The sequence below is a fragment of the Neopsephotus bourkii genome, unplaced genomic scaffold (genome assembly GCF_033783945.1).
Source record: "Neopsephotus bourkii isolate Nb327-2 ecotype Australia unplaced genomic scaffold, CSIRO-AGI_Nbou_v1 NB_1761, whole genome shotgun sequence".
In the NCBI taxonomy this organism is placed as follows: domain Eukaryota; kingdom Metazoa; phylum Chordata; class Aves; order Psittaciformes; family Psittacidae; genus Neopsephotus; species Neopsephotus bourkii.
Window position 1 is genome coordinate 1147757 of NW_026902235.1, and position 18609 is coordinate 1166365.

Genomic DNA, 18609 nt, shown 5'->3' on the forward strand with positions numbered 1-18609 from the left:
CTGTTGCAGCCTCATGGTGTGAGCTTCTCAGCAGTGACTGAAACATCCCTGTGAGCTCACCACTGCAGCACAAACCCAAACCAACACCCCAAACCTGCTTCTGTGAAGAAAAATAACCCTACCCCAGCCCAAAGCAGCACCACCTGAACAAATCAGAACTGTGCTGTGCACTGTGGGACTGAGGCAGGTTACATGATACGGAAGTGAAGGAAAGCTCCAGATCACTACTGGAAATTCTAACTCATAAACTGCTGGAAAAATGTTCCCTAGCAAATGCTATAGAGGGGTGCCATGTTGTGTTTCTGGGCCTTGGGATTTACAATAGGTTGTCAACCAGGCATCAGTTTTTGTTAGGGACAGTTCTCAATGAGAAATGGAGATTTGCCTTTCTGAAGATAGATTAGAGTAGTTACTTAAATGGGAACAAAATGGACAGTGCTGAAACTGGGGGAGTATTTTATGGTTCCTACAAGCAGGCAGCAGCCACCCTCGGTGCTTGTCTCAAGCTTCTGAATGCATCCATGTGTGCTTCTGAGTCCAAGTCCCATCACAGCACTGGCACCATGGAATGAGAGTTTTGTCAGCTTGGTCTCATTTGCGTGCTCTATCCAAGTGTTGTTACTCAGAGGAAAACTGAGAATGGAATGGGATAACTGTCAGAGGATGCAAGGAGTATTCCTTGGGATGTCCTTCATGCATGGCTGGTGGAGAAAACAGAGTGGAGATGGGAGAGATGGACTGATTTCCCCAGAGGTTCACTTTACAGTGCTGCCTCCTCTGCTTGGATTTACATGATGTGTTTGTTGCTGCAGTTAGGCCAGATTGGCATGATTTATATGGATTTTTACACTGAGTTTATGATGCCTAACACCATTCCAGAGAAGCACAAGCTGTCATCTGCGCTGCTCCCTGTGTCTCGTACAAACACATCCACTCATGAACAGAGGTGCTGAGATGAGTTTGCACACTGGCATGTGGCTGGAGGTGCTGGTGGTGGTGGTGTGCCTCCGGTCTTACCCAGGCCCATGGTTCCCTCTCTGTTTCATCACAGTTGATGAAGAAAGCAGAAGAAGATGCTCTGCCTGGCCAAAACAATGTGTGCTGCCTGCTCCTGGAAGCAAAACAGCCACACTCAGAATCTGAATCTTATTTAGTGGATGATCTCTGGAGATGAGCTCTGCTCCCTGGTCCCCCTCTCTGCTCTCTAGCTGGTAAAGAGGTATTTCTGAAGGGTCCCAAATCTTTTATTCTCCATTGAGTGCTTTGAGTAGGGGAATTATATCTTTCCTGTGTTGACTCCTACCTATCAGAAAAGGAGGAAAGCTGCAGTGATTGTCCAGGTAGTCTCATAAGACACTGGCTCTGCTTCACAAGCTCTGCTTTGAATCAAAGCTGGGGGCTTTAGAGCTGTAAAATTCATTAAGAGATTGCCGGTCCTTTAAGGTGTGTAGTGCTGGAGAAGTCTGAACAGAACTGTTGGCTGAAAAGGAATTTGTCCAACTTCTCCTCCACCACTTCTGTGGGTTTGAGACTTCAAACCAGTAATTCATTTACAGCCTGAGATGTTTTGCATTTCTCCTCCATCTGTTCTGTGGAGAAGAGCAGACATAGGAACTTCATAAGAAGTATTTAGCATACTGGAATGCAGTTTTCATTTAACATATATTTCCTTAGGGTGCCTTTATACCAGGCTTGACGTAAACTGTGAGCTGAGGAGTGTGTGTTAGAGCTTTCTATAGGATTCCTTGGAAGCTTCACTTCAGAGGGAGCCTCCCCAGTTGCATTTAGCATTTTTTTGCATCTGTAATTGCAGCCGCTCTTCTACTTCCAGGGAGCAGCAGGATGAGTTTGTAGCATAATGATCTGTACAAATCACTGGGTAAGCTTTGGTCTGTAGTAATTGTGTCTGCAGTAGGTGTGCAGGGTTTGATTGGGTTTGGGCCAACTAAAGGGAATTAAAAGGATCCTCTTGACAATGCCAGAATATTAATGACTTAAAATAATGCAGCTGATCTTAAACTTGAATAAGGGAAGCAAGCACGGGATCAGCAGCCTGTGGCAAGGCACTGAGCAAGGAAGCCACAAACTGGGAGTGAAGCAAGATGAAAAATCAGACCCAAATCCTTGAGTTCTGGCACGTCTTGTGTCAGTGGATTTTGATACCTCCGAGTCCCTGCCTGCCTGACTTCAGCCTGGGAGGCTTCAGTAGGAGCTGCTTCTTGGTCAGGTTCTGGTCACCACCATCCCACACTCATCATTAGTGACTCAGTTTGGTGCCTGCTTTTTGCCTTAGTGGTCACTGTTGGAGACAGGGGCTTGGAGCAAGCTGCTCCAGTGGAAGGTGTCCCTGCCTGTGGCAGGGGCTTGGGACTGGAGGAGCTTTAAGGTCCCTTCCAACACAAACCAGTCTGGGATTCTGTGATTGCATGATGACAATGCAGTGTCCTAATGCAATGGAATTAAGCAATGAACCACAGTTGGTTCAGGCAGGGCAGTTTACAGACACAGGCAGCCAAAGCAGCCCAGAGTTAGCTGTGGATTGTGCAGCTGATGTGCTGTTTGACTTTTAAAACCACAAAAAGAAGGCCATCTCTCAGGCTTATGGTTCCGAGGAGAGGAAGGTGAATGCTTTTCATCTCTCACAAGAGGTTGTTTCAGAGAACTGGACAAATGGGACAATTCAAATTAATGGCACTAAGGAAAAGGCAGAGACTGGAAAATGCTTTTGATGAAAACTATTTCTTTCCCCTGTATTTTCTTCTGGTTCAAACGTCTCTTCTGTAATTCCTGGATTATTCTAATCTTCCAGGTTTAGGACGGAGTTTACATTCTTCAGTTAAGCAGCCTGATAGATGGCTTAGCACAAATTTACACTTGGTGGTAGTGTGCAGATATAGAGGAGGATGAGGCTTTTCTGTTTAGTACAGGGCAGGATGCTAAAGAACAGCACTAAAAGAAGGAGCTTGGGAAGTGTTGCTGCCTGAAAGATGTCTCTGCCTACTGGATTCTCAGGTTTTGCTCTCTCTTTTCCAGATGATGTCCCCATACGAACCTGGTTCCCAAAAGAGAACCTCTTCAGTTTCCAAACTGCTACTACAACTATGCAAGCGTAAGTGAAACCTCTGCTATAGCTTTTATTGTGCTGCTGAAAGCTCATTGCCCACTCAGAGCTGGGAGCCTGAAGCAATTGAGTTGCATGTTGGCACTGCAGTGGGTGAGAGAGACAGCCTTGCCTCTTATTGATTTCTTTCTTGTGCTTATTAGTTCTCTTTCCACTACTCCTACTTGTTTGGTTTTACCTTCTTTAACTCCTTGGGCTACTCAGCTCTCCTCTGCTTCCCTGATTTTCTCTGTGACATTGTGCCTGTCCCTGGCTGCTGCTGCGGAGGGAGGGTCCTGTGGCAGCACCATGAGACCCTCCAGCACTTGCTTCTGCTGCAGCCACTGTCTCAAGGGAATATGATTCCAGGCTTGCCCTGCATCCATCAGCCAGAAGAGTGCGTCTCTATGGGATGAGATGTAGCCCTGCAGCTTCTGCCCTGGTCTGGGCATTTGAGGAAGGTGTCACTGTGAAGTGCGGCTGGATCTGGATTAGGAACAGCCTTTCCCTCCAAACTCAGGCAGGTTTTTGTGCCATCCTTGCTGTGTGTTGGGAGGAGGCACTTGTCAAGGGACTGAAGAGAGCAAGGGAAGCCTCATTTCCAGGTTGTACCCAACTTATCGGGAAATGCTGTCTTCCTGGTTTCAGGTATTTCCTATCTGTCTGGAAAGCCAAGGCAAGCAGTGAGGGAAATGAGACACTGTTCTGCTTCTAAGGCCTTTCTCCAGCCTTGTCTTCTTCCCTGTGTCACCCTCTGCTCTACTGCTCTCTATTTCTCCTTGTCTGGTGTCCTTTGTGTAATCTGTCTCTGCCATCTCTTCTTTCCTTCCTACCTTTCCCTTCCTGAATCCCCAAAAGAGGCTGATTGTTGATCCTGGGATAACCCAGAGTGGATCAGACCTGTAAGGACTGATGCAGGGAGGGCTGGATCCAGCACTGAGGAAGTTATCTTTGCTGGGCACAAGGTTTACTGCAGAATGATGGCCCATGGCGGGCTTTACAGGGCTTGAAGGGCAAGGTGAAGTTGGTTTGGGAAATGATGCCCTAAGGAAACCCCTGAGGAGCACAGCTCCCCTGGTTAACATAGCTCCCAGGTTAATGTTTCAGGTTAATGTGCTGCCTCTAGAGATTGCACAGAAACATCTCCAGGAGTTCAGGGCACCTCCCTAAGCTGCTTGGGGTGACAGGGATCCCCCAGGTGCCCCTCTCCTCCTGGCCTCTGCTCTAGGTGCCTTCAGCCTGCCTTGCTCGCTTCCTTCATAGACCAGACAGCGCGAGGTGACTTCACAAGTCTTTGTCACTGTGTGGGAAGGTCTCCCTGCTCCAGAAGCCCATGGTGCTGAGCTCCCATTGCAGCCTGATGGGCCAGGTTCACCTCTCAGCTGTACCTCTGCATGTTCTCTGGGTCTCCAAGGAGCTTAATTTGCATCCAAGCCACATGCCAGCACTGCCCCAGGGAGGATTTAGCTCGGTCAAGCAGGAGTCTCACCACTGAGAAATGTTTCATTTAAAAAACAATTTCCTTTCACCTAACAAGAAATATTCCTTCTGGAATGAGAATTCCCTTGAAATGCTGCCGGGGCTGAGCACTAATGAACTCCTCTTCTCTTTCTTTCCCCTGCATCTCCTGGAATCTCTAGCATCTCGTAAGTATAATCTTCATTATTTTATTTCCTTGTCTGTTGGTGTCCTGGATAAACTCTCCTCTCCTGTCCATCACATCGTGCTTTCCCTATGCTAGGGCTGTTTGTCAGCAGGCAGGAGGTTAGATGGCTACACCTGGTAGGCCTACACAGATCACACCACAACCATCCTCATCTTCAAAATGGAGACTGGAGTTGCTGGCATACTTTTGTCCCTCTTGATCCTGATGTGAGGGGTTTTGTGTCTGCAGTCTCTTAGCCCAGTTCCTCTGTAGCAGGGATGATGGCTGCTCGCCCATATTCTGTGGGCCATGGTCTGGCCATTGGTTTGCTTTAGGAACACCGGCTTTGTGCAGCTACCAACCCTAGGGAGTGAGGACCTTTGGCTCAGTGAGTGTTTTGCCTGGGCCCTGACTCGCACACAGGCCTGCAAGGGCTGGCTCTCTTCCTTGGTCAGCTTTCTCTCTGTTGCGTTGTGAGAGCTCTCCTGTCTGTGTTTCGTGTCCTCCCCAGTCCAAAGCTGTGTAGTTGCTTAATGGCTTGACATGGTTTCCCAGGGCGTTCAGGGGCTACGCAGAGAGGAAGAGGCGGAAGCGAGAGAATGATTCTGCAGCTGTTATACAGAGGTAGGGCCCGTTCCCTCCCCAGCTCCACCCTCGCATGGGCCCTCCGGGTGTCATTCCTGACGCTTGACGGCGCTGAACGTGGTTGTCGCTGTCTGTGTTGCTGTTTTAGGGACACTAGCAGTGGCTGTGTTGGAAATGTGGAGGTGAATGATGCTACAGGGCTTAAGATAGCTGGTCTCCATCTTCTTAAAGGAACACCTGTTTCTTAAGCTTCTGAATATAATATACAGGATCTGTGTCTCAGGCAGTAAAAAATATATATAGAAGAATTAAAGGTGCCATTTCCCCAGCTGCCTCCTAGATACTTTAAATTTGTTTGTGGTTAGATGGATTTCATAGCAGCTTCCACTGTCTGAAGGGGTCTACAAGGATGCTGGAGAGGGACTATTCATTAGGAACTGTAGTGACAGGACAAGGAGTGATGGGTTCAAACTGAAACAGGGGAATTTCAGGTTGGAGATAAGGCAGAAGCTCTTCCCTGTGAGGGTGCTGAGGCGCTGGCACAGGGTGCCCAGAGAAGCTGTGGCTGCCCCATCCCTGGCAGTGCTCAAGGCCAGGTTGGACACAGGGGCTTGGAGCAAGCTGCTCCAGTGGAAGGGGTCCCTGCCCATGGCAGGGGTTGGAGCTGGAGGAGCTTTAAGGTCCCTTCAACCCAAACCAGTCTGGGATTTTATGATTCTATGAGTACTTTTCTGTGCTGTTGCTGCATCTGCAGATTCACTCCAAAAAATCAGTCCTAGGCAAAATTTACCTCTCTAGTGACCAGAATTGATTTTTTTTAACCTTTTCTGAAAAGAACAGAAAGGAAAGAGAAGGGGATGGGTCTGATTCCTTGTCTGGGTATGACAGAAGGGCCCTGGTTTCTCTCTGCTGGCTTCACATGCACATCACTTAGCCACTGTGGTGATCAGAACTGTTCTGGTTTTCACATGTGCCAAGGCTGGATTATTTTGGCAGCCTGCTAAGAAGGATAACACAGTGTATGTGTCACTGGTTAAAAACTGTCATGATCACTTCAGCACTGTTCAAAACAAAGTGGGAGAAAAACATCAGGTTTTCTTAACTGGGAAATAGCCAGGAATTGTTTTCATTAGCAACTTGAGGGTAATGGGTTTTTTTCCCTCAATAATGAAGATAAATAAGAATCACAACTGAAGACCCTGTGAAATAGACAGTGTATCTTTAAGAAGAGATTTCACAGAATTAGGCAGAGGCAAGTCTTTGTTAGGAAATGGCTTGTTCATGTGGTTTGCAAGTAGGGGAGTAGGAGTTGTATCCCTCAGTGATGCTGTGTAGTCAGGATAGAGGACAGAGTGATGGCATCCTTGTGTTGGGTGAACAGTGTGTCCCTTCAACCTGTGGACACTGAAGATCTGGGAAGGATTGAGCAGTGGGAGCCCATCTGCATTCATCTTGCTGTAAAAGAGCAGAGGGCAGACCCTGCTGAGCTGTAGGGAGGAGGACCCCAGCCCCACTGCGGCTTTGGATGTTGTTGTGCAGCTCTTTGTGGCTTGGGTGTCTTGGAAGCTCAGTTGTCATCACACAGCCCCTTCAGTGCTTGGTCCTGTGTGCCTGGTGCACGGGAGGCTCTTTGTGTGGCACAGCACACGATGGGTGTTGCAGTGACAGTGAGTGATGCCCAGTGGTTTGCTGAAGGACCGTTGCAAGGAGGAGCTGAGAACGTGTGAGGTGATGTTGGTGTTAGCGTAGGAACTGACACATAACCACTGGAATGGTTATATGAGGTGCTTTATTGCAGCGCTGGGAAACCAGGGGCACGCGCCCAAATCTGGCTTCAGTCTTGTCACCTAGCATTCCCAATTTATACAGTATCCAACACAGATTGCATCATTCACTAATACATATGCATTAAGGATTGCCACGTCAGTCTATTGTAACATCAGCCTCTTCTGCGCTTGCGCAGCCCCCCTCTGGTGGTCGTCCTGATGAAGTAAGGAGTCTTCCTCAGATGAAGTAAGTAGTCTTCCTCGGATGAAGTAAGAAGTCTTCCTCAGCTAGTCCTTTTCACCTTCTGTTCTTTGGACGTGTTCCAACCATTATGTGGAGGTCAGCTGTCCTCCTATTTCCCCTTGACTGCCTTTTGGTATACCTAGGTTCTACTTGGATAGATTCTTACAATATACTTTCCTAATTTATCACTTATACCCTTCACCATACAGGTGTGTTACCTCCTGCTACCAAGACTACTATTGTATCACTGGTTACAGGTTAACCACGATACCGGACTGCAAAATTATAGCTCTTTCTAATCTACAAAATCACACTATTGATTTATAAACCTCTTAAACATAATCATTCCTACCAGTTATACATATATAACTATTCTATCTTTCAAAAATTTCACTCTTTTCCAACAGAGTTTTCTCTGTCAGCAGTTCTGCCCCTGACCTCTGTTTGGGCAGTAAAAAGGCTTCTCTGCAGAGTGTATGGAATGGGGCTGCTGTGGCTGGGAGAGCCTTTGGCTGGGATGGATGCCATGGAGGTTGCATAAGGTCATGTAGAGCCAGTCTGGAGGAGGGTTGTTCAGGAAAGGGTGTCATAAGGAGATTTTGTCAGTGTAGCTTGAGGGATGCTTGTTGCATTCAATGGGTGATGAGATCTTGCTGGTGTTCCAGTAACACTGGGTGTTCTGGGTGCAGCTGCAGCCGCTAGGCAGGAAGATTGGGCAGGTTTATGTACCCCGCTGCTCACAAGGCAGACTGCAGCTCTCCCAGGGCTCCTGTGCCAGTCCTTTTGTGCTAACATGCAAGCAGAGGGGCCTGAGGGCCAGTGCAGCTGCAGAAAGCCCTCAGAAGGCTCTAGATGACCACAGGATGCCCACATTAAGAGGCAGTTCCGGGCTTGTGCCTCCTTTCCAAGGTGCTTTTATTCTAGAAGCAGCAAGGAGGAAAAAATGGCCTTTGTCCCATTCTCCAAGCATTTGGTGCAGTGGTTAACTTGGAGCAGCTGGATCCCCTGGAGCTGCTGGAGCACTGTTTGTGTATCTACACAGCTTCCCTCAGCTGCAGTCGTGGGAGGGAGCAAGCTGTCCAGGCAGCTGGGAGCGGCATCTTCATGGCAAAGGCTGCTTTAACCCCTGCCCCCAAGGTCTGAATAAGCTCCTCTGCAGAGGCCAGCTGAGCATTTAACAGAAGACTTTACTCCAAATGCCCAAAGCCCAAGGGATGTAACAGTGGCCTTGGCAGTAACGGTGGTGCTCAGTATCTGTATGATCTCGGACTCAGTGCCTGGTAGGACCTTGATCTCGCAATGCACCATGAAGACTTTCGTTCTGATAAGCTACATTGTATGTCTAAGACCCTTCTGTGTAAAGAACATCCCTGTTTCACTTAAAACATTGTATTTATTTGGGTTTGAGTCTAATGTGCAGTAAGACAGCCCACATCAGTCATTCCCCCTCCCCAGAAGGGCTGTATACAGAGCCAGTCCCTGTGTAGTGAATGGGGTTTGTTCCTATCTAAAGGGAATCCACAGCAGTGAATCTTCATGTACCCAAGCAGGGCTAAAATAAAGCTTTGGGAAACAGCTTTAATAGCCCAGGTGCAGGTGGAAATTTGTCATGGAATAATGCTGCTCCCAGCTTCACTGCCCAGCTGCTGCTTTTCCTTCTTAAACTGCATCCTGGTGACAGGATGGGATCCAAGGCCAAGGTGAAGCACAGTGCAGAAAGATAAATGAGAGATGGGTTAAATGTTCTCCCATGAGGGTTGTTTGTGTTGATTGAGCTGTACAGGAATGTGCAATGTTTTCTGAACAGCTTCATGTCAGTGCTGGAAGTGTCTTCTAGTCCAATTGGTTTGCTGATGTATCCGCATGGTTGTACTGTGTCTTTACTGGTACCACTAACCTGTGTGTGAGCCAGACCACTTGTCATGTTACCCCTTTCACCAGCACTGGGCTCTGTTGCTTGGTGTCTGCAGTATATGTTGATGGGGCAGAAGGGACCCCAGGAAGGCTCCTGCAGTTCAGGTAGGCTGCTGTGCTGGCTGACAGCCCTGGGGCCATGGGGCTGCTCTGCAGGGTGAAGCCACCCCAATTAGGCTTCATGGAGGGTGATACTTTCCTTGATAGTCCACGTGCTGCCACTTCCCTGTGTCTCTTCTGGTGTCCTGTTTGGTTTCTGTCCTCTTTGGTTCTTGTCGAGGCAAAGTGATGAGAAATGGCTTGAACCTGACAGAGGGGAGCCTGAGCTGAGCTCTTAGGCAGAAGCTCTTCCCTGTGAGGGTGCTGAGGCGCTGGCACAGGGTGCCCAGAGAAGCTGTGGCTGCCCCATCCCTGGCAGTGTTCAAGGCCAGGTTGGACACAGGGGCTTGGAGCAAGCTGCTCCAGTGGAAGGGGTCCCTGCCTGTGGCAGGGGTTGGAGCTGGAGGAGCTTTAAGGTCCCTTCCAACACAAACCAGGCTGGGATTCTATGAAACCAAGGGAAACAGGTCCTTTGCACTTGAAGGGACTGAGCAATGAGTCCCTTTGCCATGGTCTCTCAGGAGTGGCCGGGATGGTCTGTTTCACACAAACCTGACTCTGGGGTGTAGCTGCTCCCAAAGGCTCGTCCTCCAGTGGCTTCCTCTGGATCTGTGTACTCTGCAGCCCCGCTGAGCTCTGCCTGTGAGCCTTGGGCAGGCCCATGAGGACAGCCAGCCCTGCTGACAGCCTGCAACCCTACCTCACAAGGAAGAAGCTGCTTCCATCTTTCCCAGCGCTCTGCCCTGGAGAGCAGTAGGGGCTGCATGGCTGCTAACAGCATAGGGGGGATTTTAGCAGCTGCTGGGAATGTGCTGGGAGTGAGCACAGCCAGCAGTGTGGTGTGTGCAAGAGCAGGGCAGAGCCTGGGCCCTCACCTCCCTGCTGAAGCATGTGTGGAACACAGGGGAGAGGAGCAGTTACTGCTCTTTACGAGGAGAAGAGGGACCATTGCCAGCAGAGGCAGCAGCCAGTGTCTTCAGCAGAGGTAGCACAGGCGTGCTGGTCATAGGAAGGTGAGAGCAGGCTCTGAGAAAGGGACTGCCATGTATTCGAGCCAGGAAGAAACAGCCACACTCCTGACAAACACAGCCATCCCCAGCACTGAATAGGTGCACGCTGGGAGCCTGGTCTCAGCTTTTGAATGCCCAGAAGGAAACGCAGTCTTCCCAAGGTCATTGTTTCCCTCACAGCTGTTCCCGTCCTGCTGGGCCCCGGTCTTGCTCTCCGTTGCCTTTCTCACAGGTTGTGTTTGGCCTTCTTTCAGGAATTTTCGGAAGCACCTCCGCATGGTGGGGAGCCGGAGGGTTAAAGCACAAAGTAAGTGAGCACTGAACCTGTCAGATGTGGTGTGAGGAGCTGGGGTTGTGCTGGTGGGACATGGGAACTGTTGCATGCAGATGTGGGTGGAAAGGACCTAGCACTGGGCCAGAGAAAGGTGCTGGTGCCATTTTACAAAGAAGCAGCCAGGTTGTTGCAAGTCTCCAGGACACACGGATGTCTGCAAGCAGCCTGCAGGCTATTTCTGAGGACTCTGCCTTGGCCATGGCTGATCTCTGTGGCATCAGTGCAAGGAGTGGAAGGAGAGCTGCAGCATCCTTGTCCCGTGTGTGCATGGGGTTTGGTGATCACCAGCACAGACACTTGTGAGGAGGATCGGAGCTGGGAATTCTGTGGAGCTGGTGAGGGCTGCCTGGCCTCTTCCTCCTCTTCCTGAAGCTGAGGACCAGCTGTGGCTCCTGGGACAGTTGGTGCTCCATGTACCAAGTGGGCTGGTGGCTTTCTCTCTTCTCCCCTGCCCCACTGCCATCTCCACAGCAGGACGTGGGGGAAGGTTGCTGAGAGGATGGTGGAAGCAAGAAGAGGAGCGGGGAAGAGACTGTAGCAAAGGGGAAATAAGGGAGTGTTTTATGCCTCTACTGGGGAAGAAATCACCTGGGATACAGCAGTTCCCTTTCCCCAAGGAAGGCAACACTCCATGACTTGGTTTGGGCAGCTCCTTTATCACTGTGAGTGGGCTAAAGATGGTGTAACTGCTCCTGAGGATTGCTCTAGAAGAGGAAACAGCTCGTTCTTCCCACCTCTGGCCAAACATCATGTACAGACTGCCCACTGCAAAGCACTGCTGAGTTAAATTTGCATCCTTTCCTTTCTCATATGCTGTGGGAGGTGAACAGCAAAGAGCATTGTCCTTCAAAGAGTCTTTATTGGCATCTGAGTTAGCAATGCCTGAAATGAAGAGGGCTTATGTACCCTAGAGCTGTCTGGGAGCTCAGGCATGCCTCTGCCTTGGTAACTCTCGGGTCATGTTTTCAAAGCTTTCTTCATGTGCACAGTAGCTAAATGCCTGCGTTTAAATGAAACCTGAGGATGGAGATCACCTGAAGAGCTTCCTATGTGATTTGTCTCCCTGGACTCCCACACTTGGACATACTGCAGCAGAGGACAGGTTGCTTCTCAGCTGTTGTAATGCAGATCTGCAGTGAATTCCTGACATGAGATGCTGTTACTGGACACACTGCAGCAAACTTGCTCTGTCTGCTACCAGAAATAGGTATTAGTGGCTATAAGTGGCTGTTAATCTGGGTGTAATGGCTTTCACAGAGGCTTGCCAAGTCAGATATTGTTGGAAGCTCCCAGGAATTTGCCTGCAGTGCAGCCAGCTGGGCTAAGCGCTCTGGTTCTGCTTGGGAAATGCTGGTACAAACAGTATAATGCCCCTTGGACAAACAAGGAAAGCTGGGGGAGGAGTGCTCACACGAGTGCAGGCAAAACCTGAAGGATTTCCTCTTTTGCAGCAAAGTTTAGAAAGTGGGAGCTTTCCAGAGTCCTCCCGCCCCATCTGGTGCAGCTCTAACTGGGATGCATTAGAACATGCAGGGAAAACTGACTGGAGAACTACTGCCTTCTGGTCATGGAGGGGTCATTAGCTGTTGAGTACATCTGTGAGGCCTTTGAGTCAGAGCATTGGTACTGGAACACTGGAAAAGTCTTGATTAAACTGAGCTGTGTGCATTTAAGGAGAGCATCAAGTGTCCTCTTTTGCTGTGTTACGTACCCTGTAATGGTCCTGCTCAGGAAGTGAGCACTTTGCCTTTTGCTGTCCAGAAGGTAGACCCTTGTTTGCTGTGTGGAAAGGCCTCACGTTTGGCAAGTGAAGAAGAAGCACAGGGGAGTCCGTGATGTGTGGCTTTGGTGGAAATCTCTGGATGTTTTGTTTGCTGGCAGCAGCAGAGGTGGCTTTGGAGTCTGTTAATGTCCTGCTCTGGTTTTATCCTAGCATTTGCCGAACGGCGTGAGAGGAGCTTCAGCAGGTCCTGGAGTGACCCGACTCCCATCAAAGCCGATTCCTTCCATGACTCTCGAGAAAGTGAGTTCTGAGTCCTTTGAGCTTCCTCCTGTGGCCAAACCTCCAGCTGAGGTGTGGACTGGAGCCCCACTGGAGGAACTCCTCTGTGCTCTTTTGTCCCATCTGTGATCCTTTTAGTTCCATGAGATCTGAGCAAGTACTACTCCAGGTAGATGCACTTGTTCATCTGTGTATACCTGTATTTATTTGTAGAGCACAACCCATCCAACCTCATGTTATTGTGCAGTTGCCAGAGGATAGCCAGGGGGACAGCTCTCTTACAGCCCTCTGTTCCTATCATCCTGTATTTGCCTGGGACCAAAACAACCTACCTGGAAGCACACCAGTCCAAGGCTACTTTCACCACAGCAGGGCTAACCTGCCTGGCTTCCAGTGCAGAGCTCCTTCTGAGCTCTTTCCTAGGCTGCAATAGCTCAGGAGCGCAGCTGCAGCGCTCCATGAGATGGAGCTTTGCTTTCCTGACCACGCTGGCTGTACAGATGATAGCCTGGGGCAATCTGATCCTTGTTGGGGCTGTCAGGAATTCCTCTGGGAATCCCCAGTAATGCCTGTGGGGACTGAGATGCTGGTGTGTTAATTCGCAGGAGGAAATATCAGTGTCTTCCCACTGTCTTTTTATAAAGGGAACAGCTGTTTTACCCAGCTTTTATTGAAATCCTGTGGGCAAGACACAGGGTGGATGTGAGTTTGCCCATGTTGAAATGGGATGTATTGTAAATGAATTTCAGTAATGGAATGGACTCACCTACTAGGTAAGCACGAGGTGTAGCCCTCTTAGAAGACACACACCAGGCTGTAGGGGGAGATGTAGGTTCAAAACATGACCCGATGGTTCCTCTGCAGTCTGATTCCTCCCCACTCCCTCAGCTAACTCAGAGGCGAATGGAAAAGACATGGTTCAGACAGGCTCCAGGCACTGCCAGGGACACTCTGACACTCGGACATCCCCAGAGGCGCAAACAGGGGCATCTTGATTCTCTTTCCTCAGGCCTTGGCTACAGGGAACCATCTCTGTTTCTAACCTTTAATGGTCAATTATATTCCTTCCAGATTTTTTTCCCCAGGAGGCTTGAAGGCCAACAGGTAAGGTCAGTTTGGAGAGCAAATTCAAGTGTACTCTTGCAATACTACTGTTTGCTACGGCTGTCCTCACACGCTGGGACTTCTCTGCCAGCATCAGTTTGACCAACAAGGCAGAGTTTCTTTATAATCACAGAAGACAGAGTCAGAGCAATAATTATTACAAGGAAACCAGCTTTGAAGTCTGTGGACTTTTGCTCATCAGCTTGGCAATGTTAAAGTGTAGAGTTTGTCTGTGTTCTGTCTCCTCCATTTCTGAAGTGACAGGGTGACTGTTGTGATTAGCACTTGAAAGCTGAACGTGGTGACTGTGGAGTGATGAAGGGTTACGTGATGTGTGGTACCGGCTCTACGTGTGCTCTCTTCATTTGTTAAGTGTTTTGTCTGCTCAGGGGCACTAGCCCCAGTGTGGTGTCTGTGGGGGAAGAAAGGAGGGCACAAGGAGGGCTTGTGGCACCTCCTGTGAGGTGGCTGCCACACAGGACCAAGAGGGGAAGGGAGGCTGTTCTGCCCTTGTAATGCACACTGTTCCTGCAGGCCATGACCTTCAGGATTCCTGTGGCACTTTGGATGGCAACTTTGACTTGAACTGGGAAGCAGAAAAGGAACTTGAAGCCGTTGCATGTGATGGAGAAGACTTTATTCCACCAAAAATAATGGTGAGGATTTCGACTCTGCTACCTGTGTCTACTCAGGCTGTGTCTGTCATTTCAGAGCTGCTAAGTTTAGGATCATCATGAGAAGAGGCAAGTCTTTCATGTAGGTAACTCTTCAGGTGTATATGAGGGTCACTTGGAGACCAGCCAAGACATGACATGGTATTGAGCATCTGTTATTGCTGGGGATAACATGTTGAAAGAAAACTGGAAGTGGAAGGACCTGCAGTCCAGCCCCAGGTCAGAGCAGGACTGTCACCAACATTGGACTGAGTCTCAATAACTGGAGATGTGAGTCTCCAGCAGTGCCTCCCTCCTGTTACCTGCCTGGTATGGAGCTCTGTGTTATGATGCTGTCTGCTCTTTTATGATTCCTTGGTGCTCAGCCTCTCCCTGCACTCCCCCCTGCTATTCCCTGGGGGATTTGGCAAACAGGACCAGATCTTGACACATCCTTTGGCCACATGCGCCAGTAGTCAGGCAAAGGGATCTCAAGCTTTCAGGGTGGCATTGTCAGTCCAGCAGAGCAGGACTGCATTTGAATGGGTCACCGGGAACCCAGCACTTGGGTTTGTTCAGCCCTTGACATCTCCAGTGTGTCTCCCAGGTGATGCAGGTGGTGATTGTCCATCCCTGCACTCTTCAGAACCTTTGCATTACTTCCCAAGTGGCTAAAGCAGTGATGTGCTGTCTAGGAGGGAGGGATCTGAAGCCAGCCTAAGCTGGAACCCAGAAGCCCACCAGCACCACTGCTTGCTCCACTCTCAAAGTGATGACCAGAGGTGCCTGAAATCACAGCACAGTCAAACTGCCCATGTTCCCACAGTTCTTGTGCTGTGCTTGTGCTGACAGCAGGCACATCCTCTGGGCTCTCATGCTGCTGGAGCCAGCTGCAGCTTCAGTCAGAGTTGCCAGGCAACCTGTGTCTGCCTGACATCCTATGTCTGCCTGTGCTGATGCTGTTTCATCCCTTGGCTGGATCCCATTCAGGTATGCAGCCATCTCACCACCAGCCAGATACGTGTGCCTGTTTGAATGATCCTCTACCGACCCTGGCACGGGAGGTCTGTAGAGAAGTGATCTTTGCTGGGATACAGCCATTTGTGGTGATGCACAAGCTGCTTCCTCTGTGCACACTGGGCTCCACTTTACAGACTGCTGTCTCAGACTCAGTCCTGCCTGTCAGCAGAGCTGTGTGCTCATCAGCTGGCGCTCGAGGACACTGTGACACACAGCAGGACTAGGCAGACCTCAGGGTGCTCTGTAGTGGATTAGAGGCTTGGAGGGCCTTCCAGAGGGATGCAGACAGGCTGGATGAGCTGGGTAACACCTGAGAGCAACTGAACAGGGCACTGTTTCTTTGGCCTTTGTGCTTCTGTTCAGCCTTCTCCTCATGCTGTTCCTTTCTTTCTCCCGTTACAGCTCATTTCCTCCAAGGTGCCCAAAGCAGAGTATGTCCCAACAATTATCCGCAGGGACGATCCCTCTATCATCCCCATTCTCTATGTAAGTGTTTCACTTCTGCTATGGCTTGGATGGGTGGGAGCGGGCTTCAGACACAGAATTATTTAATGGATGTTTATTGTCCCTGTCCCTGGTTCCTGTTATGGGGATTCTGAAACACTGATGTCATTTGGGAAAGCTGTCAGGAAAGGGCTGGGGAGTGTGCTGAACCCAGGAGATGCTGCGAGGGCTGGAGCAGCTCTGCTCTGGAGCCAGGCTGAGAGAGCTGGGCTGGGGCAGCCTGGAGAAGAGAAAGCTCCTGAAGGGGAGACCTTAGAGCAGCTCCAGTGCCTAAAGGGGCTGCAGGAAAGCTGGAGAGGGGCTTGGGACAAGGGCCTGTAGGGAGAGGCCAAGGGGAATGGCTTGAACCTGCCCGAGGGGAGACTGAGCTGAGCTCTTAGGCAGAAGCTCTTCCCTGTGAGGGTGCTGCCACGGGCAGGGATTGGGGCTGGAGGAGCCTTAAGGTCCCTTCCAAAACAAACCAAGCTGGGATTCTGTGATCTGGGGTCTGGAGTAGCTCGGGGGGGGGGGGGGGGTCGGTGGTCAGGTCTCGGTGGTAGAGTACGGAGGAGTAGAAATCACACATGGGGCTGCCAGACTATGGAAGCACAACCAGGGAGCTTGGGAAGATCAAGGAAAGCCGGGCAGGACTGAGCACCCAGGCAGAGCTGTGTGTTGCCAGGCTTAGGGCTCCTCCTTCTGTTCATCCTTAGACAGAACCTCGGAGCTGTGCAGTGGACCATGAGCCCCATCACTCTGTGTACAGAGGTGCAGCCCTGTCAGTCAGAACCTCGTTTTTTTCTCTAGGAGCAGGTGTCTGAAGCACCAGCACGGAGCCATGGGTCTCTTTTCCTCGTCATTTTATATTCAGTGCATTTGAAAGGGATGTCCTGGTGACCCTGCTGTGCCAGAGACAGATGGGTTGGCAGTGTGGCTGTAGCCAGCTTGGACACATGTAGAGCCAGAGGCTGGCTACAAAACATGGGCCAAGAGGCAAACAGTCGTTGCTGATGCTGACTACATCTGATGGATGATCTGTGCTGTGGAGTTGTCTGCAGGATTCAGCTTTGAGACTTGGTCTTCATGGACCACTCAGTCTTCAGCTGCTTTACTCAGATGAGGTTTAGGGTGGTTATTACTGTGGTGTGACCAGAAACCATCAGTTGGTAAAATTGAGCTCTTGGAGCATCCGTTTGCCTGGGAATGGGATTGTGTGCAATGCTAGAGACTATAATAATGTCATGGGAGCTGGTGTAGTGACAGTAAACCTTGATACGTTTTCTCTCTTGGTTTCCAGGACCATGAACATGCCACCTTTGATGACATCCTTGGTACGTGAGTGTTATTTCCTTTCCTTAACTCCTGCCCATTCCAGGTGTAACTGATCAACATGTTAAAGTCACTCCACTGCCCTGTGCCTCAGCTGCCACATGTAAAGGTGCTTTCGTCACCTGGTGACACCTGACAGTGTCAGTGCTGTTGGATGTGCTGCAGTAAGAAAACTTCACTTCTGTGGCCCATGTTCTGTGCCAAGCTCCCAGTTTATGGAAGAGAAGCTGAGGCTCAGGGCAGCAAAGATTCATTGTTCCCTTGTAGGTGAAGGGGAGCTTCAGCAGAGGGTCAGGACAACTGGATCTGGTCCAGTGCCGTGGTCACTGCAGAGCAGTGCTTGGTGCTGCGCTGTCCCTTCTCTGCCCTGGGATGTGCCAGGGTTTTCTGCTTTCCACAGCATGAGAGCAAAGGGTTTGCTTTGTCATCATTGGGAATGTGGGTGCTGAGTACCTCGCGCAGCTCAGCTTCTTGCCTTCAGCACTGATGTGAGAAGAAAGAAGATTAATTTTGAACTTCCTTCATGGTTTTAATTTCCCAATGTGTTTGTTGCAGAGGAAATAGAGAAGAAGCTGAACATCTATCGGAAAGGCTGCAAGATCTGGAAGATGCTGATATTTTGCCAGGTACATGAAAGTTGTGAAGGGCCTGGGGGGTTGTCACAAATTCGTCTGGGTTCTTCCCTGTGAGGGTGCTGAGGCGCTGGCACAGGGTGCCCAGAGAAGCTGTGGCTGCCCCATCCCTGGCAGTGCTCAAGGCCAGGTTGGACACAGGGGCTTGGAGCAAGCTGCTCCAGTGGAAGGGGTCCCTGCCCGTGGCAGGGGTTGGAGCTGGAGGAGCTTTAAGGTCCCTTCCAACACAAACCAGGCTGGGATTCTGTGGCTTTCTACAGGGAAAATTACAAAGAGGAACCAGTGCTCCAAGGTCAGGTTCTGTTACAGTAACTGCACATGGGCAGCTTTCACTTCTCCTTTCCCCAGACACTGAGCAGTGTGGAGTTGCTGTAACAGCAGGAAATAGTCCGATTTAGCGTGGTTAAGGCCAGAGCTGGGCCGCTCCTCAGCTGCTTTCCAGGAAACGCAGGGAAACCAGCTTTACACAGACCTCGAGAGGAGGGCTCCAGAGACAGGAACAGGCATTTGCGATGCGATGTGCTTGTGTCCATGCGCTGTGTGGCCGTGGCAGGGTGTGTGTCCCGGAGCAGACCGGCAGATGGCACAGCTCGGCGCTTGAGCCCGGCCTTGCTCTCAGGGCCCAGGCTTGCCGAGCTGGGGTGCACAGATTCCTGCTGGGTCTGGGGATTTCCTTCCCACGTCTCTTG

At 50.3% G+C, this 18609-nt stretch overlaps 1 protein-coding gene across 5 annotated transcripts in view; it reads left to right on the forward strand.

Moving 5' to 3' along the window:
- The window catches only part of NSMF (NMDA receptor synaptonuclear signaling and neuronal migration factor), a 48254-nt gene that overhangs the window by 21889 nt on the left and 7756 nt on the right, over positions 1-18609 (forward strand). For 2 of the 5 annotated variants that reach the window (XM_061377969.1, XM_061377965.1), the window contains 8 exons: positions 3034-3109; positions 5301-5369; positions 10618-10670; positions 12631-12720; positions 14338-14459; positions 15879-15962; positions 17257-17290; positions 17844-17914. In XM_061377969.1, coding sequence (XP_061233953.1) covers positions 3034-3109; positions 5301-5369; positions 10618-10670; positions 12631-12720; positions 14338-14459; positions 15879-15962; positions 17257-17290; positions 17844-17914 — 599 coding nt within the window. The remainder of the gene's footprint in view (positions 1-3033; positions 3110-5300; positions 5370-10617; positions 10671-12630; positions 12721-14337; positions 14460-15878; positions 15963-17256; positions 17291-17843; positions 17915-18609) is intronic. The other 3 variants (XM_061377967.1, XM_061377966.1, XM_061377968.1) reach the window with 3 other exon arrangements.